Below are 26,408 nucleotides of genomic sequence, written 5' to 3'. Positions count from 1 at the left end.
CCGCCCATATTTCGGGCCGACCTTGTCCGATCGTGTCCCAACTTGTTGGGGTGATAGACCGAGGCTTAGTGGTGGTAGACAGTGTTCGAGCGTCGAGGTCAAAGATCATCTTCAAGGTGAAATTTGAGATTGAAAACAAAAATATGTTTTTCGATATTTCCAAGGACAAAAATTTTGTTTTTGGAAAATATTTTGGGGGTGTTTTGGGGGGGTTATGGCGGCCATCTTGGCGGCCATCTTGGATTTACATGTTCATATTTAGTCCTTCTCTACTCACTGTGTCAGGACAATATTCTTGACTTAGAGTTCTCATTAGACACCAACCTTGTTTCTCATGTTACAACCCTACCCCCTTTAGGCTCTAGTGACCATTTGGTACTCAGTTTTTCCTTCTCCTTAGCCTGTGACTCCCCCATTTTCCACCACAAGCCAAATTTCTACAAAGGTGACTATTTGTCGCTCAATGCCTTTTTATCAGAAATAGATTGGTCACTCCTGATTTCTAGTGATTCTATAACTGACTCTTGGACCTCTTTTCACTCTATTATCGAGGCTAGCATCTCTTCCACCCGTCCCAAACGCAGAACCTTTTTCGCGCATCGCACCGTCCTGTGCCGTAAGACTAAAGCCCAAGCCTGGCATCGTTTATCCTTATCAAAAAAACGTTTAGCTACCCTTCCCACTATATCCCGTCATCTAGATGCTTATCGCAAAGCCCGTAATGGACATTCAAATCATTTGCGCAATATCAGAAGAAAGTCTGAGGCCGCTCTCTCTAATCTCATTGCGGAAAACCCAAAATCGTTTTACTCCCAAATTAATACATTCCGTGTGACGCGTCATAAACGTTTTGAAATTCAGAAACCTGACGGCACGTTTATAGTTACTCCTAAGGAGGCTGCCAATTTTTTTAACAACTACTTTGCTACCGCCGTTCAGACTCAACCTTTAATTCCTAGCCCCCCTATCATTCCCCCACTTGCCTCTTTGGAAAAATTTTATTGTGAACCAGCGGATATACTTTTCTTACTCGCCAAACTTAAAATTGACAAATCCCCGCTTCTTCTTCGTAATTGTGCTCAGTATCTCGCTTCGCTTTCCCCCTTTACTTTTTATCTCCTTTTCCTTTTCTTGTTGTACCCTACGTCCTTCCTGGAAGGAAGCCAATGCCACGCCTGTTCATAAAAAGGTCTCCCGTTCCCTGCCCCAAAACTTTCGTCCTATTAGTGTTTTAAATCTTGTCCCTAAATTATCCGAATACCTTGTCTTTGACCAATTAAGTCTTTTTCTTCACAACTCCAGCTTCTTTACTAGTGCATAACATGGCTTCCTTCCCAAGCGCTCTTGTCTATCTAACCTTATTTTCGCTACTAATCACTAGTCAAGTTGGCTTGATCAGGGCTTTAGTGTTGACGTGATTTTTCTCGACTTCGCTAAAGCCTTTAACTCCTCCCCCACGCGCCCATAATCTCTGCTCTCCGTGATGATGGGGTTTGTGGCGACGCGCTTGCTTGGATCACAAACTACCTCTCCAACCGCCGACAACGCGTTGTGTTCCATGGCGAGGAGTCTGATTGGTCAATTGTCCCATCTGGGGTTCCACAAGGGTCCATTCTTTAACCCCTGCTCTTTAATGTGCTAATAAATTATCTCCCCGGAGCTGTTCGCGAGGCCTTTGTTGCCCTTTTCGCTGACGACACAAAATTGTATTTGTATTAAAACGTTCGCTGATTGTCACAAGCTGCAATCAGACCTTAATGCTGTTGTCTCCTGGGCTACCTCAAAGGACCTTTCTTTCAATACCGACAAATGTTCTGTCTTACACCTTGGAAAAACTAACCCAAATCATGTCTAGAGCATTTAATGGTACCCCTATTAGAACCACTCTCTCCGAGCGCGATCTTGGTGTAATAGTCGATCCTTCCTTACGTTTTTCAAGTCAAGTCAACAAAGTCTCTAAACAAATTCGTTCCACCACTGGTGTTATCCGTCGCAACCTCCTCTTTCACTCCCCCAAAATTATCCAAACTCTCTATAACTCTTTGATACTTCCCCACTTGGATTTCTGCTCTCCAGTCTGAAATCCCCACCTTCAATCAGACATTCTTGTCCTTCAAAAGGCTCAAAATTCGTTTACTAAACTCTCCCACAAAATCTCTCGTCTCCCTGCCCCTACCCGCCTACGCTTGCTTCTTATCGACCCTGTTCATCTTCGTCATCGTGTTAATAATAAGGATTTTTGGGACCTGACGAGGAACTACGGTTCGAAAGCTTGTCCGCTTTTAAATGTTTTTATTTTAAATAGTGTAAAATAAAAATTTTATTATAACCAGTCATGAAGTATCGTGTCTCATCATTAAATAAAAAGTTTTAAATCTCTGCTTGCTCTACGACTTTTTTACAATAACCTATCGCTAAACTTCTCTGACTTCTTTTCCATTAACCACTCTCGTACCCGCGGTCATCCCTTAAAGCTGGCCAAGCCTAGAGTTTCTTCCTCTCAGCGACAAAGTCATTTTTCTTGTGGGGTCATAAATTACTGGAACTCCTTACCCAAAGTTATAGTATCCATCCCAAATCGCCACACATTTTGCCGCCACGTCTAAAATACTTCCCTTAAATTGTTTTTTTCCCGAACTTTACGTTAAAATACTTCCCTTAAATTTTTATTCGAACTTTATAGCTGTGCATAGTATATAGTATATAGAAATTTTTATGTAATTTGATCCCAGTCTTTATTATTAACGAAATGTGTTTCTAAACTTAGTTAAAATTACCATTATCAAATGTTACTAGTAATGTTTCTCAACTTCATTGATTATAACTTCTTTTTGGTGTTGTTGTTTTATATGTCCTCCCTTCACTCGTTGTATCGATGCTCAAAGAGAAGCCCAGAGCTGGCTTATTGAGCAGTTTTTAATTAAATAAATCACAGATGAAGCTTTGCATTATTTATCAATTTTGGCAATCGAAGGTTCAAACAAGTTTGATAAATTGCGGTATAATTTTAATCGCACCAGATTTTTGAACAATGAATTTTTTTTACGGGAGATGCTCCCATCCTTTTCACATTTAAAATGTTTCCTAAAAATGAATGAAATTGAAAAGAGAACTGTCATATCGGTATTTGTTATGGAGTTTTTGGATTGTCTTTTCATATATTTCGCCGAAAAACAAACGAAGAAGCAAAAGTTCACCAAAACAACAACTAAATGTTTATTAAGTCCAGCTGACTTCATGAAAAAAGATCTAAAAACCCTAGATCAAGTAGCCAGCTATGTTGTGAATGAAATAATTGGCTTCTACAACTGTGAAACATTTTGGAGCAAATGCCAATTAGGAGAAGACTTTCATGGCTGGACACTAAAGCACGACAGAGGAGGGCTACTTTTTTTTATCAAATAAGGCATTTTCTTATTTTGAGAAGATGGTTAAAATTATTATTCCTTTTGTTGAACCGCTTAGGGTAATTGAAGAAAACCAAATCCAAAGAAAATAAATATGATAAGATAATCTCCAAATTGGACAGCTGTAATGAAATTAATGAAATTTGGTATGAATTGTGGGGTCAATCGGGAGAAGCAGCTGGGAAAGCCTTAACGAAATATCGTCAAATTTTGATAAATTGTTATTTAAAAGGAGTGACTGTAAAAAATGCATTTCCGCCTCAGGAACATAAAAGAGCTAGTTTGAATGCGAACAATTTAAGGAAACAATTGAAATTATTAAGCAATGCAAAGAATAATGAAGAGTAAAGAGTAAATTTTATGTTCATGTGATTGGAAGTAGATTCCAAATATAAGTGGTTGTTCCTAAAGTTTGTGATAAGATGTATAGAACTTAGTCCGTTTAAAATATTTACTAATTTAAAATATCAAATAGTTATTAAAACCCAAATAATTGATCCAAAGGTTATTAATATATATTTTAAAAGTTTTTAATTTACAAAGATTACATAAATGCAGAAAAAAAAGGAAAATGCAATACAGAGAAATAACAACATTAAAGTTTTTAAACAAGGGTGTTTATTGCACAATGTTAAAATCAATTAAAATAACAGTCGAACTGAAAATATAGTCTAATTTTAATTGATTTTAATATTGTGCAATAAACACCATTGTTTTAAAAATTTCATTTTGTTATTTAATGAAAAAGTAGTCATAGTAAATAAATGCATTCCAGTTTGATTTTATGAAAACTTAAAACTTTTTGCTACATGTAGTTTTCTTCTATCCACTTTAATTTTTTTAATTTACTACAATTTCTATTTTGAGTTGTAGCTATAATAAGAGACTTAGCTAACTTGAGTCTTTTGCTACCCTGGCAAATTTGATCAACTGTTTTATTGTCTCCACAGCCTATGGATGATCTTAATTTGGCCAAATGGTTTTCCAAAAGGTCTTGATTGAACTTAGCAGTTAATACATAACTGGCTCCTTTCTCGAGCAAAAACTTAGTTACACCGATGATAGAGCAAGCTAAAAGCGTTTTTATTAAATAAGTTTCTTATATCGGATAATATTATTTATCAATCAAACATACCAGTTATTCTAATTCCTTCTAATGTCTCCCTGCTTATAATCATATTTGATTTGTCTAAATCTTTTTGCTCATCAATTCTCCTCCCACTCCTTAAAATATGCAAGAAATTCGTCTTCAATCCACTATTTAAAAATAATACTAATATAAAAAAATTTAAAAGTTAAAATGGGCATTACCTGAAATCTCCAATCATTAACGCTCCTGAATGGGTCTAGGGCAGGCTTTCTTGTATGTTTGCCTTCATCAAGGTTTGACACGTTGCAGATGTCAAATAACTTATCAGCTAGACGGAGGAACTTGACAGTCTCCGAAGCCTCATCCACTATTAAGTCTTCTGCAGCGTTAGCGGTAGTACTGCCCATGACTTGGACTGACAATTTAACTCTCATTGCACCAAAAGGGCTGACATGTATGTGGTTGTAGGTCAGTTTAGGAGCTTGTAATAGTGATGCGGAATCCATTTCATAAGGGTTGCCACGCGTCAGGGAAAACAGTAAATCAGGGAAAAGTCAGGGAATTTAAAAATGGGCCTAAAAAGTCAGGGAAATGTCAGGGAATTTTAAGAATTGGTAAAAATCCAGGGAAAAGTCAGGGAATTCAATTTTATCTGGGCACTTTTTGAAGGTAATTTAACTCTAGATGTATGACAAATTCCACGATTATCATTTATTTCCTTGAAAGTTTGGCTAATTTTTTCAACATTGCAATAACCTTTTTACTGAAATATAAGGCCATCTAAATTTATTAACTTCTGATAAAAGTAAAATATAAAAGAAAAAATTTGGCCTTAATAAGTCAAGGAAAATCTCTTAAAATGGTCAGGGAAAACAGGGAATAGTCAGGGAATTTGAATCTGAAAATTTCGTGGCAACCCTGTCATATATCCTCCGAATATGATCCCAGAGGATATGTTTGTTGTTTTTTAAAAGTAACCGCGTGTACCGGTAAACTTTGTCTTTATGTTTCTTCCCGCTATTTGAAAGGCAGTTCCTTAAAGTTTTGACATCTCTTCTCCACTAAAAAAAAATACGGTTCGGTAGCCAATTTTGTCTATACACTGGTTTTGCATAGCTTCGGAGCACATTTTAATAAAGCGTTGGTTTATTGAAGCTTTATCACAAACCACTGTCAGTACACGAAACCCTACTAGATGAAGGTTACGTATTGCTTGCCAAACAATAGAATAAATATCATCTGATTGTAGTGTTGTCACACATGGGGAAAATGCATACGCAAACTTTATTTTTGACGTAATACCTCGTACCATCAAGAGTGAAATTGAGACTTTGAAAGCAACTATCAAAAGGATGACTTGAGGTACTGATAAAATTGCTAACAATGATGAAATGACCAGATAATACACCGGTCTACCAACATTCGCTATTTTCACGTGGCTTTTTAAGTATAATGTATTTAGAAATAACTATGAATAGTAATTTTAGTAAAGATAATAATAGTAATAATAATCAGCTAGGCTAATACCCAAGACACCACCTTAGTGATCAAGCGACTTCTGAAAAATATATTAATTACTTTCTGGTTTGCTGAAACTCAAAGCAGAAAGGATGACATATTGGAGAGGCGGTAAGGATGCCAAGGGTTCAGCCCCACTATCAAAGAAAAGTAATTTTAAAGTTGCCTTTATTGACCAGTTATTTGCAGTTATGGTTCGACTGAAAGTTGGGCTATTTTCCCGAGATGTTTCGGATAGATTTAATATCTCAACCTCTTCATTCTCTGATATGTTTTCTACTTGGATCATGTTGATGGAAGTGGAATTGGCAGCACTTTTTCCATTTCCTACCAAGAGTTTAGTGGATAAATACATGCCAGAGTGCTCTAAAAATATCCTAATACAAAAATCGTGATCGATTGCACGGAAATATTTGTGGAAAAGTCATCATCTTTCACTACGCAAAGCCTGACATTTTCAAATTATAAAAATCACAACACGACGATATTCCTAGTTGGAATCACTCCAGGGGCGTTATATCTTTCGTATCTGAAGGATGGGGTGGCAGAGTGTCTGATAAAGTGATCACGAAAGAGTCAGGTTTACTAATGTTGCTAGAGCCTGGGGATAATGTGATGGCTGATAAGGAATTCTTGATTGAAAACTTAACTTACAGAGCGCAGTTTACTGAAAAGGAAATATTAGACACTGTAGAAGAATTACAGAAGTTAGAATAAATGTAGAAAGGTCAATTGGGAGAGTTAAAATGTTTCACATATTCGATGGAATAATGCCCATTACAATGACTAGACTAGTGAGCAGCATGTTTGCTCTTTGTTGCTATGAGCCCTTAAAGTAAAGTGGTTTTAAATTTTACAAATTTCTTTTACCAGTTTGTATTAAAACAATATAATTTTCACGACAATAAAATCTTTAATTTTTCAATATAATTAGTTTTATCACAACCAATATATTGACTAAAGCTTATAAAAATATGATCATTGTTTTAGTAAAAAAGGCACAATATATTTTTGAAAAAAGGAGATCAGTTTTGGCAAAACGATTTCTCTCTCTGAAAATGTTATCTGTAGATGCTTCTGTATAAATCACAAAGTCAGCCCATTTTAATTTATTTACTCCCATTTCGCTTAGAACTTGAAAGTAGTAATTTGTCTTTCGATCAAGCTGAATTTTTCCATTAACTTCTTTTAAACAAAACTCGGGGAAATTTTTCACAATTTCAGTGATTGGCATTTTGGTTATGTTTCTCCCTTTTACTGAACAGGGACATTTTATTTCCAAAATCCCTTTTGTGTCTTCTAAGGGGTCGGTAATTAAACTATTAACTATTAACAACGTTAAACCGCTTTCTTGAATGGTCAAGATGTACGATTCCTCATAACATCTTCGAGCTATCGGTTCTAGCTGTTGTTCCCTCAGCATTGCATATGGTAGCTGTTATGGAAATTAATTTTAAGTTCAAGGACTGAGTAAGAATTTTTTTTAACATACCTTTCCATTTTTCTTGGATTTAAAATTGTATCAACAAGCGAGGTTGGGAACTTCTTTTCTTTGCAATGGAAAATTTGTCCAAATATTGCTCTAGTAATTCTTTCCACTCTTAAATTTTTCCGAGGGGCTAACCACTTCCCGTTATCGGTGTACACCCTAACTTTAATGATTACCTAATCTTCGGTAATCTTTTGTAATAATTGGTAACCCCGCAATCATTTGTAATCTTCGTACTCATCTGTAATCACGTGTAATCATTTGTAATAGCGTGTAATCATCTGTAATCACGCGTATTCATTGGGTTGAAAATTAACTTCTTAACTTCCATTTTAAAATCTAGAACAGTTTCATCTGCATCATTTTCCATTAGTATTTCACCAGGTAACTCCATAGCAGAGTTGCCAGATGTACGATCTGGATCGTATTTGTACGATATTTAGACGGTCGGTACGATATACGATCCGAAGACGGGATCGTACGTCTATAATAACTCGTTCTGGAGTACCAAACAGAATGGAACGAAAGGGAGCCAGACTCAGCCACTGTTATTAACCACCCCCCAAGGCTTATTGGTAATTGAAATGCTTTCAACAGTAAAAATAACGTTTACTTGGCAAAATAACGATTCACTATTGAATTTCGTTTTAATTTTATACAGCGGTCAAGGCTACACTTTTAGATTTAGTTTAGTTAATAAAATCAAAATTGGACTTTTTTCTTTTTTTTTCAAATCAGGTATTATCCCAAATTTAGCACGATAATCGAGCTGGTACTGAAACGAAACAAATCTAGGGAATAGGTTATATGTAATTTTAACGATTATAGAAACTTTTGCAAAGGAGATGCAAATAGTAAAAAAATGAACCTCAACCAATGCGCTGAAGACCGGTGAACCGGCCAAGTCCAGCTTTATACAATTTTCAAGAGCCACGCATTTCATCGCGTTTATTGACGAAAAATGTCGATAAACCAGACACCGTTTATTTTAAGTCCGCCACAATCTAACAATATACATGCAATTTATTTTAAGGGCTATTTAATTGTTTCTTCTACAAAGAGAGAAACACTAACAACCTAATGAAATTTGAAATTAGAAAAATTAAGAAGCTCCAAATTTCATATACACCTCTCAAGCCCCAAAATGTCCTTAGAGCACACGAAAAACGCTGAAAAATTAACATCAGCGAGGGGGATTGTAGACCATTGGACCGAAATCCCATTCGTCCGAATGTACCATTCAACCGAATTCCAATCGACCGAAAATCGCGTTAGTGATACATATGTATATATCGTAGGTTACGTGACGATACTATATCTAATTTGGACTAAACTATGTCTTAAATATTTATTATTTCGTAGCGACGTGTATTTTTAGACTTTTTCCCTTGAAATTTGATATTTTCCGGGTTTAATTTTGGAAAATAACCTTGATAAGACTCGACGTGAAATAGTTGCCTACCATATCTAACCTAACCCAACCTAACCTAACCTAACCTAACCCAACCCAACCTGAACTAACCTAACCTAACCTAACCCAACCCAACCTAAACTAACCCAACCTGAACTAACCTAACCTAACCTAACCCAACCTGAACTAACCTACCCGAAGTGAAAACGAACCAGATTTAAATTTCCCATTCAACTGAATCCCGCCATGTTGGGCTATAAACGAAAATACTTTTCGGTTCAATGGGATTCGGTGAAACGGGATTCGGTCCAATAGTATACAACCGCGAGGGGCGTAGGAACGTTCTAGAAGTCGGAGGGGGCAAAGAGACACGAAAGGGGGTCTGGAGAATGGTTTGGAATTTTTAATTGAGTGTAGCTTCTCTCTCAGATTCCAAAGAACTGTTCAAATGTTTGTTTTTTGGAAATGCATTTCTTGTCGTTTATCGTAATCGCTTTCACTATCCTCCTTTTCCACAGCCGGTACCTTCGAAGCCACAAGGGTAATGACCTTTTGACATTTCCCGCTGCCTTTATTCGTCGCTACTGCTTTCGGGGTGAGGAAAATGACTCTTCCCAGCGAATCCAAGGGACATTCGAACATAATTCGGAAGAAAAACCCAACCAAGAAACTCAACAGCAAGTTCCCCAGAAACATCCACACCTACGAGTGAAAAGGAAATAATCAATCTAGTCTCTATGCACACTTCAAGAGCAATAAAAAAGGTGTAGAACACCACGTTCCAGAATCTGCTCAAACGGCACCGTGACACTGTGGAAAGGAGAAAATTTTGCCATTGTCTAGTTCAAACAAAGTCCCACTGCAGCGCTGCCGTACAACGCCGAATTTTCCAACTGCATTCAGTGTCACGGTGCTCTTTGAGCCTGTTCTGCCGCGTAGATTTCGACACTTTAAGCAAACACACTAAACTTTAAAACCTAGTTTAAATCCAACTGAGATAAACCTGGTTTTAAGCGATAGTGTGACCTTGTAGGAGATAAGTATTCTGGAGTGGAAAACTGTATAAATATTAACCAGACTACCTTCGATTTTAGTTTGACCTACGTTTTTACGGCAACCTGGATCTAGCAAAGGACAAAAATGAATGAATAAAAAGTTAATTTTCTCTTCCATAGGTGGCTGCAATAGGTGAAGCCCGACCAGGGAAAAGCATACTGAGAGTTTTACCCCTCTGAAGATTGTTCCCAGTTTTCTACTGCGGAATACTTGGAACCTGCTACAAGGTGTGACTGTGGCTTTAAAGCCGTCAATCACCCTCCAATAATGACCAAAGTTATGTGGCTCATTTCGATGACGCCTTTCAGATTCCACGAGTAGTAGTTGAGGACGAGCTCGTGGAATATGTACATCATGAAGGATACTCGGCTCAGGATGACGAAACCGCTCCAGGATAAGAATTTATTCACAATACCTGCAATAACCAGTTTATCAATTAGATTTTTGCAATTAGATTTAATGCTTTATACACATTTTATAAAGGGTCCTGTCACACGGGTAACGCCAATTGAGGTCGATATTTAAATCCGTGAAGTCTTACGAAATGGTGCCAGTAGACTAGAGACCGATGCCGGCGCGCCGCTACGCCGTCGATCTTTTCTCGACGCGACGATATTATTTTTGATCGAAGTTGGCCAACGACAAGCAATATTTTTTTCAAACGAGTTTGATGTAAAAAATTCCCATAACTGAATAGTAGATTCCCCGCGAACTCCCACAACCCTAATGAAACCTGCCACTATGCCTGTCACCAACAAAAACTATCTGGAAATCAGTGACGGTGATCCCGTGGGGGCTCTGGGGCTCGACTAGGATATGAAGTCGTTTCACAGAAGACCGACAAGCTCTGTGATGGCTGTATCTACGGAAAGATGACGAGACACAACTTTGGGACCCGATTGGAGGAAGCAACAAAGCCTGGTGAAATAATTCATTTCGACCTCTTAGGACCGTCACCGACGCCATTTGTGAAGGGCAAGCGTTACTACCTTCTCTTCAAGGACGAATTTTCCGGAAAAAGAGTCGCATATTACCTGATGAAGAAATCAGAAGTCGTCGAATATTTTAAAGATTTCCTGGCTATGTGCAAAAACCAAGAGCACACAGTTTGATAACTGGTTACTGATAAAGGCACCGAGTACGTCAACGAAGAATTTCATCGAATGACAGCCAGGAGAGTCTCAATCACGCAGTGGCGGATACATATGGGGGCGCCCCCCCCCTTGAAGCTTAAGCTTTGCATGTGACTGGATGATTTGTCATTACACCCATATCTCAAGATGTCTTTTAACGCCTTCCCCCCCTTGAGTTTTTTTCTGTATCGGCGACTGCAATTATCGCAAGTCAATGTTTTTCACACCCGAACAGAATGGAGTCACTGAGAAAATATCGAACAATCATGGAAACCGTCAGAGCTATGTTACATTCTAAACCTGGACTACCACCGAAGCTCTGGGCTGAAGCCGTAAACACGACGACCTACAATTTGAGTCGCTCAGCACCAACACGAATACCTGGGAAGACTTCGTACGAGCTGTTGACCGTAAAGCCAAACCCGTCAATGAAGCATCTCCGCGTTTTTGGAACAGAATGCATCTTGCATATTCCGAAAGAGAAAAGAAGAAAGCTGACAAAGAAGGCTTACAAGGAATTTCTCGTTGGATACGAAAGTGATACAGATGCTTATAGAATCTACGTTCCGGAGCTCAATGATGTCCTGCGGACTAGAGATGTCCGGTTTAATCCAGATCATTGCAGCAGAGAAACGTATCCTTCAACGTCAGACGACGAATCAGGGCAAGCGTTTATCTGATAATATGTCCAGCCAGGGCGAGCAGTCATCCGTCGCTGAATATCCGGACGTGTAACTCAGACCCGACAAGTCCCCAAAAGACATGGAACCCCGACCCGTCTATTTACGTCCTGAAGAACCTGCTGCCAGTTCGGTTTTGAGAGATCTTTCAAAGTTAAAGAAAACTCTTTCATTTACCGTTTGTCCTTCTGCGAACAAAACTTTCTTTGTCTGTGACGCTTTACCACGAACAGCAGAAGAAGCTCGTACGAGTATCGAAGCCGTCAAGTGGTAGAAGGTGATGAAAGATGAGTTATCGTCCCTGAACGAGCACCGCGTCTACGAACTGGTCAAACCTCCTAAAGAGCGCAAAATCATTGTCAAGGGCTATGCTCAACGAGAAGGAGACGATTACAACGAAACTTTTGCACCGGTTGCCCACTTCGAGACGCTCCTAATTTTCTCAGCATCGTCGCCCTGAAACGACTTTGTCTAAAACAATTCGACGTTAATACGGCGTTTCTTCATAGGAAATTGTCCGAAGAAATCTATATGAAGCAACCAGAAGGTTTTGAACTTGACAGCGGAAGAGTCTGCGGTAGAGAGCTGCATGGAAACAGTATTTTCCCAAATACCGCGGGAATGGTCGGTAATAGGAGTGAAAAATTATATTCAGTAATGGAATGGATGGAAATGAAAAAGATTGTGCCGGTAATGGATGGGAATGGAACATTTCAGTTCGGGAATGGTCGGGAATGGATTTTCTAGTGACACGAGAAAGCGGCCGGCCGAGAAATTCGGGGTAAATACATCGAAATTTCGAGTTCTAGAGGATGTCTCAGTCTGCGACACGCATGCTAGTCACATTCACCCAGCGCCCTCCCCTTCGTAACTTCGTACGTTGTTTTTGTTTCGCTGGGCGAACTAGTTGCGTGTTGAAGATCGGCGCGCGGTGTAACGTTGAAGAAAGGAATTAGGGGAATGAGCGTTAAGGGAGGGGGGGCGTTTCTACTTTCTAGTCAGCGAGGGGACGTGCTGGCGTCCTTCAAATGGAATATCGAGGTTTTACTTTTTGTTTCGTTTTTGAAAGTTCTTCAATAGGCGGTATATACGTCATCGTCATCGCTAGTCTCAGTAGTTTGACTTCGGGACTTTAAAACATAATTTAGTATTTGTTTAAAAAACAATAAAATATTTCTTGAAATTAAAACAACTGTGTCATTTCGTGCTTTTGTTTTAATTGCTGTACAAGTCGTAATACTACTAGAAAACAACAAAATTTCGGTAATGGATAGGGAATGGGACTACTTTTCTTAAATGGAAACGGAAACGTCCGGTAGCGAGAAATTACGGAACGGTAACGTATGGAAGAGGGATATTTTGAACGGGAATGGAAAACTATCAACGAAAACTACGGGAATGGATCGGGAAAGGGAAAACCTTCAACAGAAACGGACGGGAATGGTAATTTTTTTTTTAATATAATGCAGCTCTCTAGTCTGGAGACTTGAAGCTGTCACCACGCTGTTGGAATGTACGAATTGACAAAGTACTACGAGAGTATGGTTTCAATCATCACTGCCTATAGGACTTCTAGGAGGATGATGTGTACCTCGTTCTCCTAATATTACTTGTATTTTAAAATAATTTTTAAAGCGATTATAACGTGTGGTACAATTCAGTCCACTTGTCCATCTGATTAATCAGGTGTAACTAACGGCCGTGGCGGAAGTATTCCGACCACCCGTTGGGGAATTGGTGGTCGTCCTCACACGGCCATCCATAAACTCTGCCTACCAGACGCTTGGGATAACAGGAGTTTTGATAAGTTTATTTAAAAAAAAAGTTCTTATGACTTTTTAATTTGACTGTAGCAGACGCTAGGTCATAGGCGCTACATCGGAGAAATTGAGAAACTATCGCCATTACGCCACGTCGTGAATAAAAGCGGTAATTTTCGGTCAAATAATTACTATACATTTTAGCAGTATTTCGGTCTAATATTAGGGTAATAAATAAATGAATTTAGGTAATCACGCGTAATCTTTCCCCTTTGGACTTTATTTATTCTACTTTCCCTCCACTTAACACATTTTACAGTATAATTATTCCCTAGACCGCTGACCAGCATATACCACCACCCCCCACCCCGGCTAACTAATGATCTTCTCATTATCTTTCTCTACCTAAAAAGTAGAACCCTTTCTATATCTCTTAGTCTGTAGTAATACGCGCGTGGTAAATTATTAAAATAACACAGATTTAAATGAACAGCTAGGCTAATACCCAAGGCACCACCTTAGGCCCAAGTCATCTAGCGACTTATAATGCCTTTAATGGCCGGGTTACAATGCGTAGGAGGGTGGTGGCAAGCCCTTCATGCCACGCGAGTCAACAGTTCCCTACACTCACTTTTACCGTTTTTGAAGGTTAGATCTTTATAAAAAAAGACGACTCGTCGAATTTTAATTGGCTATCATAGTGAAACGTAACTTCTACGTCACTAGTGACGGGCCCGATACATTTAAACAAGAACGCCAATGTTACTTTATAGAAAGGCCTATTCCGGGAGATGGCTCTGGCGATAAGTAAAATTAAATTACATACCTCCGTTTCCGGTAGCGCACAGTAGGCACAACCAACACAGACCCATAGCGTAGCTAATTTTACTTAATCCACCGTAGATGGCGCTGTACATGGTGGGAACTCTGTAACCGAGGCTCCAAAAATAGGTGGAGTAGACTGCAAACAGCGACAGTGTGAATGCCACGAGCCAACCCAAAAACCTGAGAGTCTGCGCAAACATTACATAAGCCAATAATATATTAATTAATTAATTATTAATCATCTTACGCGTATATGTAATGAGAATTAGTTTAAAAAACAAAACCATGCCATTATTGCGTAAGTAAAGTCAAATTTATTTACAATAAAACCGAATAGTTTCGGCACACCTCATCATTATTATAACAGTATTTAAAAAAATGATCCCCCCATAAAAAGTATACCCCCGTAAACAAATTATTAATTTAAGTTAAACTACATTTTAAATCTAAGGTTTTTTATATATAAAAGGTAAATACGGTCCATCGTAATTATTTAAAAAGTTTTTCTATGTTTGTAGATTTCGATAGCTTCACGCAATAATGGTCGTGGTTTTGTTTTTTTTTAAACTAATTCTCATTATACTTTTTTATACTTAGCGATAATGACTATGTTGAGACGGTTTTTTAGCTTTGATCTCCATACGACTTATGCTCCAAGAGTAAGCTCACACCCCTTAATCAAAACCAAATCAACCCGATATCTCATTGGTTCCCTAAGACTGACGTTTTCCGGGGCGATTGAGCCCACTCCGTTAACGTTTTCCTTCCCCATTCTCGCACCGAGAAAAATTCGTCCTTTGTCCACCGCATAGTCGTTTTCCCCAAATGTAAATAAATACCTTTTTGATAGTCGCTTCATTAAAACCCTCTTTTAGCATAATGCTTGGTTTCCACTAGCGCGCGTAACGGCGAGTTTCTCAACTTGGAGACAACAAACTTTTTGCTTTTTTATTTACCCGCTTAAAATCGTTCCAAGGTTCGCGCGCTAGTGGAAACCAAGCAAGCAAAATTATTTTTCATCGACGCTACCAGTCGCGGCTTTTTTCCCTTTTGAAAACCAGTCCTTATAGAACGACTTTAAGCCCAAGCCGATGACCATATTTGTACGTCCAAACTCTTCCTCACTAACTGCAGAACCCGTTTTATTCAAGTGTCTATTGGTTCGTACTTTACTGAGGTGAAAATGCCTTTCCTTGGATAAGAAAGTTCCCAGATACAGACCAACTGCGAAGACACCCAGGTGGACGTTGGTCGGGTAGAAGACTCGTGGAGAAACGTCACCGATGTAGCTACAAGAACAGCCAATGAGGGAGCTTGTTACACTAGATAGGTTGAGCACGCGTGCTTGAGAACGATAATATGTAAGCTTGGACGAATAATTACTGGACCCGAAACCAAATGGCGCTCTTGGTGCTTTTACGGCAGCGCCGCATGTAGCGCCGTAGTGTCAAGTATTGGAAAGATTTCTATCCAAATACTAAACACGTGCTAAATATTAGCGGACGATATTAGGACAAGCGTTCTTAGCTCGTCACTCTCGTCAAAGCTTACACCTTTATTTCCATTTTGACTAGGCGTTTTTAAATTTATTATCTATTTTAACCTGCACACAAGCTATACACTGGGGTGTTTTGAATTGCTCTTACTGGGCATTTTTTCAGAAACCGCAAAAGATAGAGTTGTGAAATTTTCAGGGTATTATTTATAGTGTGGGATCGCTTGAAATCCTAAATTTCAGAAAAATCGGAAATAATTTCGGGTTTTTGTAAAAAATATTTTTTCACCGGGAGGTGCTAGAAAAAACGTTTCAATGGGAAAGTTTTAGAGTGCTGTCGAAAATGTTCAAAGAAATTGGTTTCCTTGAAAAAAAAAACAAGCTGTCCATAGGGGCCAATAGCCTTCACATTTTTGTACGCAAATGAAAGAAATCACGTTAAAGGTCAAGTTTTCAATTAGTATTTAATGTGAAATCTTTTTATTTTTTACCATTCTCTAACGTTTATTGAGTCGAATCAACATGCCACTAAATTATTCTCGTGATCAGCGAGCTTTTATGGTCGAGTTATTTTATAGTGAAGCCAATCGTAATGCGCATAGGGTTAGTGAATTGTTCACCGTTCGATATCCAGATAGATTTCGTGGACCAGGTCGTCAAAACATCAAAATGGAAGACACCGCTCTAGCCTATTTTGTTTCGTATCGTCGAGCAAGCATCAGAGATGCAAGCGACGATCTCGGATTATCGACGAACTACGTGTGGACCATTCTTCACAATCACAACTTCCATCCGTATCGAGCGACCCTCCACCAACCTCTGCACGAAGGAGATATGGAACGTAGATTTGATTTCTGCAACTGGCCATGTTTGATGAGAGCCCTAATTTCATAAATCAAATGCTGGTGACCGAAGAGTGTTCCTTTGGGAGAGATGGGTCTTTCAACCATCAAAACACCCACATGTGGTGTTACGAACATCATCACTGGGGTTTTCCTCACCATCATCAACAACAACTCCGACTGAAGAAGATAGAAGATTTGCGTCATCGAATCATTGCAGCCTTCGAACTTGTCACTCCTGATATGATCAGACGCTCGTTTCAAAACATGCTTCATCGTGCCCAAACATGTATCGCGCAAAACGGAGGTGTCATAGAACCTAACTTGTAAAATTCTCATGTTTATTCGAATAAAATGTTCAATTGTATCTTTCAGACATTTCTTTCGTTTACGTACAAAAATGCGAAGGCTATTGGCCCCAATGGACAGCTTGTTTTTTTTCATCCGTTCATATCTTCGTGAAAAAGTGTTCTTTTCCAATGAAACCAATTTCTTTGAACATTTTCTGCAGCACTCTACAACTTTCTCATTGAAACGTTTTTTTCTAGCACCTACCGGTGAAAAAATATTTTTTACAAAAACCCCGAAATTATTTCCGATTTTTCTGAAATTTAGGATATAAGCGATCCCACACTAGAAATAATACCCTGAAAATTTCGAAAACTCTATCTCTTGCAGTTTCTGAAAAAAAATGCCAAGTCAGTGCAATTCAAAACATCCTGTATATGCAAAAACATTAAAGCGAACTTGCTATTTAAATGAATGAAACAATTACCCTTTCATTTTTATTCCAATACAATTATTACTGAATAATCTAAAGCCTATTAAAATTCCAAAAGTTTCACTTCTATTAAAAACAGCGGAGTGGACGACGGAATGAAGGTCATCTGACATTATTATATATTTAGCGATTCTCTAGGTAGGAGCGCTGATGGGCGATGCAAATTGTGGAACCGGATATTTTGCTTAGGTTTCGAGTTCAATAATTATTCGTCCAAGATGTAAGGTACTCACGATATTCCAAATGTATAACTATGCTTGTTGGATTTTTAATTAACCTGTTTTCTGTCTAATATATAGAAATACAAACTACTTGAATGTGCCGTTTGCGAGAACTAGTAAAATATCAACTAGTATATTTTGTCAAGGGGCGATTTGTATAAATAATTAAATTGTAATAAACGTAACCAGTATTTCGCCATTTAAAAGTTCAGCTAAGCAACTAGTCCTTAAAAATTTAAAGAAACGATTTATTTTAGTTCGATTCCTTCTCTCTTTAATAATGTAATCTAATTAATTTTCTATTTAACTTTGTAACGCTATGTCTGAGTTTTGCTGCAAAAAGTCACATATGACTTAGCCGAAATGTATGTATTGAAATTTTAATAGCGTGCTAATAATCGCACTAGGATTAGTTAACGGTTAACGCACAATGATATTCCGGCTCAGCTAAAACGCTGCTGGAGTGCCAACCAGGTTAATCCTACAAGACAGGAACATCCTACAGGACCGGAACATCACAATGCGTTACTTAATTAATCCAAGTCAGGGAGGAAATCGCGAATTCATTCGTAATTTGGAATTCTTTGAACTTCTTCGAGCTAATTCTTACCCTTGGTCCAAAACGGAGAAGAGCAAAGTTGGCGTGTCATCGAAAATGTAGATAACGAGTCCAGACGAGACCATCGACACAATAACTAGAACCACCAGAAAGGCCTTCCCCATCCATTCCTTCCTGTGGGTGATATTTCAAATTGAGTAATAGTCTCAAAATTTAAATGAATAAAAGAAACTCGCTTCAGGTAGAGCCAGATGAAAATAAAGCTGATCACGAGGAACTGGACGTCGATGCTCAGGTACCATGTATGTAAAGCACACTGTGGAATGTAAAAATTAAGCTTAAGCTCGCAATATATTAAGTTATTGTTAAAAGATATTGTACACCAGAAAATTTTCGATTTTGGATTTGATAATTATTAAAGGAGGAAGCACTAAGCGTTAACCAGTAGCATGGACGTATAGACTAATGGAAAACTTAACTTTATGGAGAAAACCACGTTAAAAATATTAAGCAGTAAAACACTAACTAGTCCCGTCTGTAACCCAGGTGACTCAGCACAGAAATTTGTGCTAAGAGAGCATGCGTCAGTATTAACCTATCTAAGTTTGTTTTTGCGTCTTCCGCCGAGTGTGTCAGCGGTTAGATTTCTGAGCGTTAATATTCAAATAAACAGGCGCGGATTGTATGGCGAAACAGAAGAAACTAGTCTGGAGCAATTAAACCAAGTATTAATTTTGTAGTTTAAAGTTTTTATCTTAATTAAAACCTCGATCAACGTCGGAAACGATAATTAGCGAGTGTTTGGCAAAGCTGATCTCTTCCACATTAGCCATGATTAAGAAATTTTCCGTTTATGATTAGGTTGGTTTGCGACAGTTTGAGAAAGTACTAACAGCGACTGACGGCTTAGAGAAATTGTTGATGAACAAAGCCAATTTCCACCAATTCTGCCGGCAAGCGTTACTGTAAGAGTCCATGTACTCGTTCCACATTGGTCCGCTTCCCAGTACTGGCAACCACAGAATGGTCCCCACCAGTAACATGGACACTGGCAGAAATCTAAAAATAAACACGTTAATATAATTACTTCTAAATAAAAATTGAAGCTTGCGCTCGTCTTACTTCCAAATTCGCTTGGCTAATATCAGAGGCATATTGAACGTCCAACGTCCGTGCACTTTTACAGCTTTGAGTATGTTGTAAGAAGTTAAAACGCCTCTGATTTTGGAATTAAAATTAGCATTTGAATTGACTTTCGCTTTTCAATCATTTAACGGTTATAATCAGGAAACTATATGTACACACTTTGAATATAAAAGGATCCATTGGCACCGTGCCGCGAATGTGTCTGGTGGGATTTAAACTACCGAATCTAAGACGTTGCGCGTTTTTTTTTTCAAATGAAGGACACTCACACGAAAAGTGGACGGACTAGAAACTAAATTGAATGAACCCCGATTAGTTCTCAGACTGAAGATCATAGAGTATTTGTCACGTTCTTCGTGGAATTGGTGTAGTTGCGCGGTAAATGACGGATTTTAACAGTTAAAAAAGAGCACAGAAGATAAGTTAACTTAGAGACAAGGCTTAATGCAGACTCTAGCTTACCATGAAATTTCAAGTGGATGCACATATAATTTCCTTATTAAAATTTACGTGACGAAGAGGAAACTGTCGACGCTGTAAAATCCGTTCGTGATGGCTTGAAACTCCATATGACGAATTTTCGTCAACATGGACGACAAGTTCCCTGCAAATTCATTCATTCAAACTGTTCTCACTTTGCTGCATTGTATACAATCAGTTAAGCCTCGCAGTATGGGAAGTTTAGATTGCAAGTTTAGTTAATCGCAATCGTGGATAACTTATTAATCACATTTAAACGTTATTTACTCTATCTAATCCTGATGTTTGATCTGCATAAAAAATGCTGTTTTCAATACCCCCTATCTCCCTCCCTACCCCTATATTACGTAAGTATAACCACCACTACCGAAATTATAATAAAATTAATTATTAATTGCAACAAAAATGTACTTATTTATATTTAGAGATAATTACTTAATTATTTTAGTGGAAATGACAGGGGAGAGTGCCCAATGGGTAGCAAAATAATTGATAGATTCTTAATAACTGTGTCATGAAAAATATCATCGAATAGGTCCCCGACCAATGGTGGTTCTGTTTCGATATTAATTGTTATTTTCAGTCTGGTCTAGGTAGTACTTCTTGCTGCTGTAACAGGGAGATTAACACGTTCTCAGTAACCTATTTCCGAGCTACCTAATGTGTAGCGCGATGGAGAGCATCGACAGAAGTTAAGACATAAGTTTCAAATATATCTACTTAAAGATAACCCTTCGTCTAAGTCATTAAAATGAAACGTCTAAATTTGGAGGCTCGAGGTTCAATTCAATGGGCGAAAATTTCGAAAGAAATCTCGGATGAGTACCCCGCATCACGGCTGGTAATATACCGCGTGTATGACTACTTCACCTCATCTTCCGAAATACATTTTTTAAAATCAGCGGTAAATTTCAAGGTACATGTTCCAAGTAAATAGCATTAGAAGTATAAGGATATGCACTGTTAAAAAAATTCGTTCAGAAGACGTTCAACTTAGAACAGTCTGTTCAAAAATGAACGATAGCGTTCTAAAGGTATGTAACAGAGAACGGAGTGTTCAAGATATTATATTTCGTTCAAATAAGAACGAATGCTCTTTCGCCCTCTGGAGGAAGGTTTGTAAACTACACAATAGAATAGATTCGTTCCAATAGCTAGGAGATCGTTCCCCTTAGAACAGGTTTTACACACAATCCTATATGGATTTCTTTGTATTGTCTTCATGTACATGTACTAACATATAAACGTGACACTTTCAACATATGACCAAAAGTAACAAATTAAACTATTACTCGTAGTTATTTATTTACAGGGTGAGTAAGAACATGTTGTAATGAAGTTGTTTTTGTAGTTGTATGTACAGTGTGTTTGGAAATTTACTGAAGATTCAATTTCATTGTTAGAGCGTAGCTCCTTCACTAGCGACTCAAATGGCGTTAGGTCTGTAACGCTTTTTCTCAGAAACTACCCCACGAAGTAGAAAACGAAAAATGGTTGTGAAAGGTCCGAATTTATAGGACACGCACCGTTTTTTTAAGTATATTTTAATTTGATTGGCAAGGTAGACGAAATTCGTTCGGAAATGTAATTGCCCAAGTTCCAGAATTAAAATTTACAGAAAATATTTCGTAATATACTGCAATTTGGTTAGAAGTTTTCAGCATAGGAATAAATTCTAACATCGTTTGTTACCAGGTCTCGGCCTTTAAACTGAGAATAGAATGTAATATCTTTTGCGCTATGAAAAGGTTTTATTTATTTTACGCGTATCACTTACGTGGTAGATATTTTAAGCTTAATAAGATGGTTGTAGTTGAGGAAACTTGAGGTAGAAACTAAATTCAAATAATCTGGTTTTAGGCCTGGTTTTTCTATTCGGTGGGCAGGAGACATGAGGCATAATTTAGAAAGCAATAACGATAAAGCATTCCAAGTCGAACGAGAAAATGATCCACGGCGAACGACAAAGCGTTCTACCGCGAACGGCAAAGCGTTCCACGGCGAACGACAAAGTGTTCCACCGCGAACGACAAAACGTTCTAATTTGAACAAAGAAGGTTTGTTCAATATAGAACATCTAAGTTCAATATTGAACCATCAACCATCGTTCTTTATCGAACGAATATTTTTTGTTCATATTAGAACAAAATAACGTTCTGTTACAGGGACAACCTTCAGAACGGCGATTTGTTCAAATTAGAACAATTTTTTTTAACAGTGTGGATAGTTATCTACTCAGCAAGTGATATACTACATACTTCTTGCTATAAGACTATTACAATGTACATTTTCTTTTGGGCGTCACAGAGTTTTGGCCGTAGTGGAAACCAGTCTATAAACTAAACTGTACGGTATGGTTCACTGATCACTTTCGTGTACTTACGCGATAACAATTTAAAACTTTTGAAGAATAAAATTTCGTGTCATTTGAAACACGTTTCCTGCCTTTTGTCTGAGAAACCACAAGGAAAATGTCTCGATGTTTTGTGATGAATACGGATAATTTCATTTCCTCTTCGGTTATTTGATATTCGGCGCTAAAATTTTACCTTTAAAATCACCAAAATACCCCATAAGATGAAGACCTAAAGAAGACTTTTGATCTAATCTAGAAAAGTTCCGCAACAGGTCAATCCATTTCCCTGGATTTTTGCCATATCCATTCATTTTCATAACCATTAAACTTTTTGAATCCTTTGCGCAAATCAAGAATACCCAACAAATTTACAACATACACTTTTGAAATGCTTAAAGGATGTAATAAAAAATTTCTGATAACTTAAAACGAATCACAATATTTTCGCCTTTAAATTTTCATTAAAAACTTTTAGAGATTGAAGTTACTATAAATCTTTCCAAAAAAAAATTATTTTAGTATAAAAGCAATATACTTTTTCAACAAAATGTCATTGAGTAAATTTTTCGATTCTAGTTGGCGAAAAACGTTGCATTTTCGTTAACACGAAAGGTTGTCAAGCTACCGAGGGTTAACCCGGTTACAAAAATATATATTTAAAATTAATGTTATCATTTAGATTAGAGAAATCGAAAGAATGCGTACGAAAAATATTAAGTTTAGCAAAACCGAACATTCCTCAAAACCTGGCGAATAAAGCGTTTGCGTGGTCAACACGTTGTGAAACTATTTACTTCATTCATTCGGAGCAACTCGTTTTGCGACAGTTGACCAGCCATGTTTTGGGAAAATGTTGGCTTGTGTATAGGCATTTCGACTTACGACATTTTTAAAATTCAGGTAACGTTACTTGGAAGTATTTTTAATAAAACTCTTACTGAAGAAATAGGAATCGGTGAACAAGTAGGTGTGACCCAAGATGACCCAGGTCATCGATATGAACCTGATCCCGTGTAAGAAGGTCAACTTGTTGGAATTGACGTTCCTAGGCATGGTCAGAGTACTTGTCAGCGAACGTCTGATCGAGAAACCCAGAAAAAGCGTCACTCCCGGCGCTATGAAGAAACGTTAACTGTCTTTTTAATTCTGAACTTTTAACTAAATAAGAGGAAAGCTAAGGTGAACGGTTACTATAGCATTCGTGTACTTGAGTTCTAGCTCCAGTAGAGCCATAAGATTATATTTTTATTTCACATACGTGTGCCAGTTCCCCATCTTAATAATCAGACAGGCTAATACCCTTGGCACTACTTTAAGCCCAAGTCAGCTTCCAGATGGCCGCGTGTGTAGCAAGTCCTTCATGCTATGCGACCCAATAGCCCCTACACTTCATATTATCGTTAAGATTCACAAGTTTTTATTGGAAATTGGAAACAGAAGATCTCAGGGGCAGTGGCGGCGCCAGGAATTTTCGCCAGGGTATAGGCAAACCAAATAAATGGGCCCCCGACCCGGGACCCCCCTTTTCTCAACGAAATGCTTCAATAAAATGAAGTAGTGATGTACATGACGAACAAAAAAGTTCTAACAACAGTAAAACGAGTCCAAATATAACAGAACTGGTTTTATTAACTAGGAGATACCTCAAAAATTTCTAAATACATTATCGACAATTGTTTCATTGTTATTTATAAATAATTTTATCTCTTGGGACAATTTTGAGACCCTTTCTAGATCAATTTGGGGCCCCTTATAGGATGATTTTGGGGCCCCTCAAAATTTTAAGGTAGGCAGTGGCCTATCTGGCCTACCCCCTAGCGCCGCCACTGCTCAGGGGAGAACCCCCTTCAACCAGTGAACCAGTGAGGAGCCAACTCAACGCGGAAGGAGGTGTTCCGAGTTTTGAGCCAGTGCCACACAGTTTTGTTGCGATCAAATTTGTCGCCCAAGGCAAAAATTGTTTCCAAACGAAACCTAATCATTATTTTTCTCCCCCTAACCATCGGCGCCCGGGGTGGATGGCCCCTGACACCCCCTCACTATGCCACTGGTGGGATCGTCGATCGAACCCGGCTCCTCTTGTTACGAGGCCAAAGTGCTAACCACTTTTACCATAGGTAACATAATAACGATAAATGTGACACTGACATTATCGCCAAGCTCAGACTTGGACTTGCACTCGAACTGAGTAGCGTGATATCATCCTTGAAAGTAGTAGGGGGCGCAATAGCACTGAAAATAAATCAGTTCGGTGATAATTTTTCTTAATTGACAATGGTTTTTATGTTACTTATGCTTTTACTGAATTTGAATACTCGCACATTTTTTGTGAACCTCAGCCTAGCTGATTATTATAAATACTTATCGCTTTTGGTATGACCTTAGACCTAGAATGTATAGAAAACGTGAACGGGAAAACTGGTACACTGTTAAAAATAAAGTTTTTTAAACCTCTAAAGTGCTTAAAACTTTTTCCAATATTTAAGAATATTCAGGGTATTGCCACAAATCATATATAAACCTTCTGCTCTCCAAATTCAGTTCTTTTGTGGAGTGTTCGAGCACATAACTTACACTTTTTTATCAATGTTACTTCACAAACAGTAAGAAGATAGACCTATTAAAAGCTATTTTTATTATTTATTTATTTTTTAATATTCAATATATTAACCATTAACATAGCCAGATTAAGCTGGTTTTCACTCGAGGGCAATAGTCGAATGAGCGTCCCTGAAGTCGATGAACAAAGGGTGGTTGCAACACATAAATTATCATAAATTACGTGTTTCGGTGTTTGATATAACAAGAATTCTTTGGCGCCCCTATTTGGGTACGCATAGTTGGGCGCCTTATCTCCTATATTTAAAATCTGTAATCAAACTTTCGAAGACTTCACTGTTGTTAAATATTTCAGGTGATTGGAATTTCTTAGCATTGTGTTATTTTAAAGAAAATATTTAAAAAGGAAATAACGTAGTATTCAAATCTTAGTCTCGAAATTGGTTCGTTTCATTTCTTTGTTCGTTTAATGGAATTGAATGGGTATTCAAACAACTTTTTTACACCTTTACCACAAAGACTGGAAAAGGTTTAGTTTAGTCTTAGGGCTACTTCCCTTTCAATACCCCAAAAGGTATAATGGGTCTAAAATAAATTATTACACCGTTTTAGAAACTAAATGGTTTGGAATAAATTAAAAGTCAAAATTTAGTCGTTTTATAAACCTGTATTTTTAACAGTGTAGGGATGTTTGGTTTCATTGTGTACAGTTTAAAAGTCATCTCTATACGCGTTTTATAGCAAAAGCTTAACCTCTCTAATATAATTAACTGATCTTCTTACTATCGCTTTCACATTTCGTGTTCCATTTCTAAATGAGATTGCCCCAGTAGATCTATCTGCGAGAGGTAATGCATTTAAAATTGCCCGTCTAGCTTAGACCTAGAACTCGAAGTGGTTTATGGGAGTATACCCTTTGAGGTTAAAGAAATTCATTGAAAAAGACTTTTATGCTCGACGTATTCTCTAGACATTTGGTCGTACTAAACTTTCTAATGGTCAACATACTTGGTTCTTTCTTGTCCGGTGAACTAAGACTTGGAAAGGTCCAATAATCGAAGACAGTAGCCGTTACCACTACCATCAAAAACGCAGCCACGGCCGAACTGTTTGTAATAAGGAATTGTATCAAAGTGTAACATTTCAATGTGTCGTTGCATAAGTCTATAATATTGTTCCATAAGTTTGTCACTTTGGGGAATATTTTACTGAGAGCTAGTAACGGAGTGACGTCATCACAAGAAGAAATTATCCCCCTAGCGAGGCGCTGTCAAAGGCTACTTGTTACGCGTTAGCAAGCGGATTCAAAACGGCGACGAAGCCCGTAATGCAGTCTATCTTGTGAATAGCTCTCAGTAAAACTTTTGCATGTGAAGAATAGGAAGTGTCACACTTATGTAACGATATTATACACTTATGGTCTTAGTATATCCGTACAGAGCTATCCACATGTCGCTCTTGATGACGATGTCCCGTTTTATCTCGCACGAAGACACTGCGGATTGCCAATACATCGGTTCCACCACTATGTTACGATACGAAAAAAGCGATTTAAGGTTTGAAAAAATCCTAATCTGCGCGTCATGATTAAGATCAAATC

General features: G+C 38.0%; 1 protein-coding gene across 1 annotated transcript; it reads right to left on the bottom strand.

The window, feature by feature from the left end:
* Positions 1-8,130: 8,130 nt before the first annotated feature.
* On the bottom strand, positions 8,131-26,326 carry LOC149943902 (nose resistant to fluoxetine protein 6-like). Its single transcript, XM_090175726.1, has 12 exons — positions 26,246-26,326; positions 25,817-25,914; positions 23,188-23,364; positions 19,924-20,017; positions 19,390-19,485; positions 19,161-19,326; positions 18,500-18,583; positions 18,319-18,437; positions 15,538-15,658; positions 14,371-14,557; positions 10,244-10,386; positions 8,131-9,617 (listed from the first exon to the last, which is right to left on the bottom strand). Exons 1-12 carry the CDS (start codon positions 26,320-26,322, stop codon positions 9,360-9,362), a joined length of 1,620 nt encoding a protein of 539 aa, XP_090031852.1. The 5' UTR covers positions 26,323-26,326; the 3' UTR covers positions 8,131-9,359.
* Between the last annotated feature and the right edge of the window lie 82 nt (positions 26,327-26,408).

The sequence above is a fragment of the Leiobunum rupestre genome, chromosome 5, assembly GCF_980474605.1.
Source record: "Leiobunum rupestre chromosome 5, qqLeiRupe1.1.hap1, whole genome shotgun sequence".
Classification (NCBI taxonomy): domain Eukaryota; kingdom Metazoa; phylum Arthropoda; class Arachnida; order Opiliones; family Sclerosomatidae; genus Leiobunum; species Leiobunum rupestre.
Note: the sequence above shows the minus strand (reverse complement) of the source record. Positions and strands in the feature narration are given on the sequence as shown.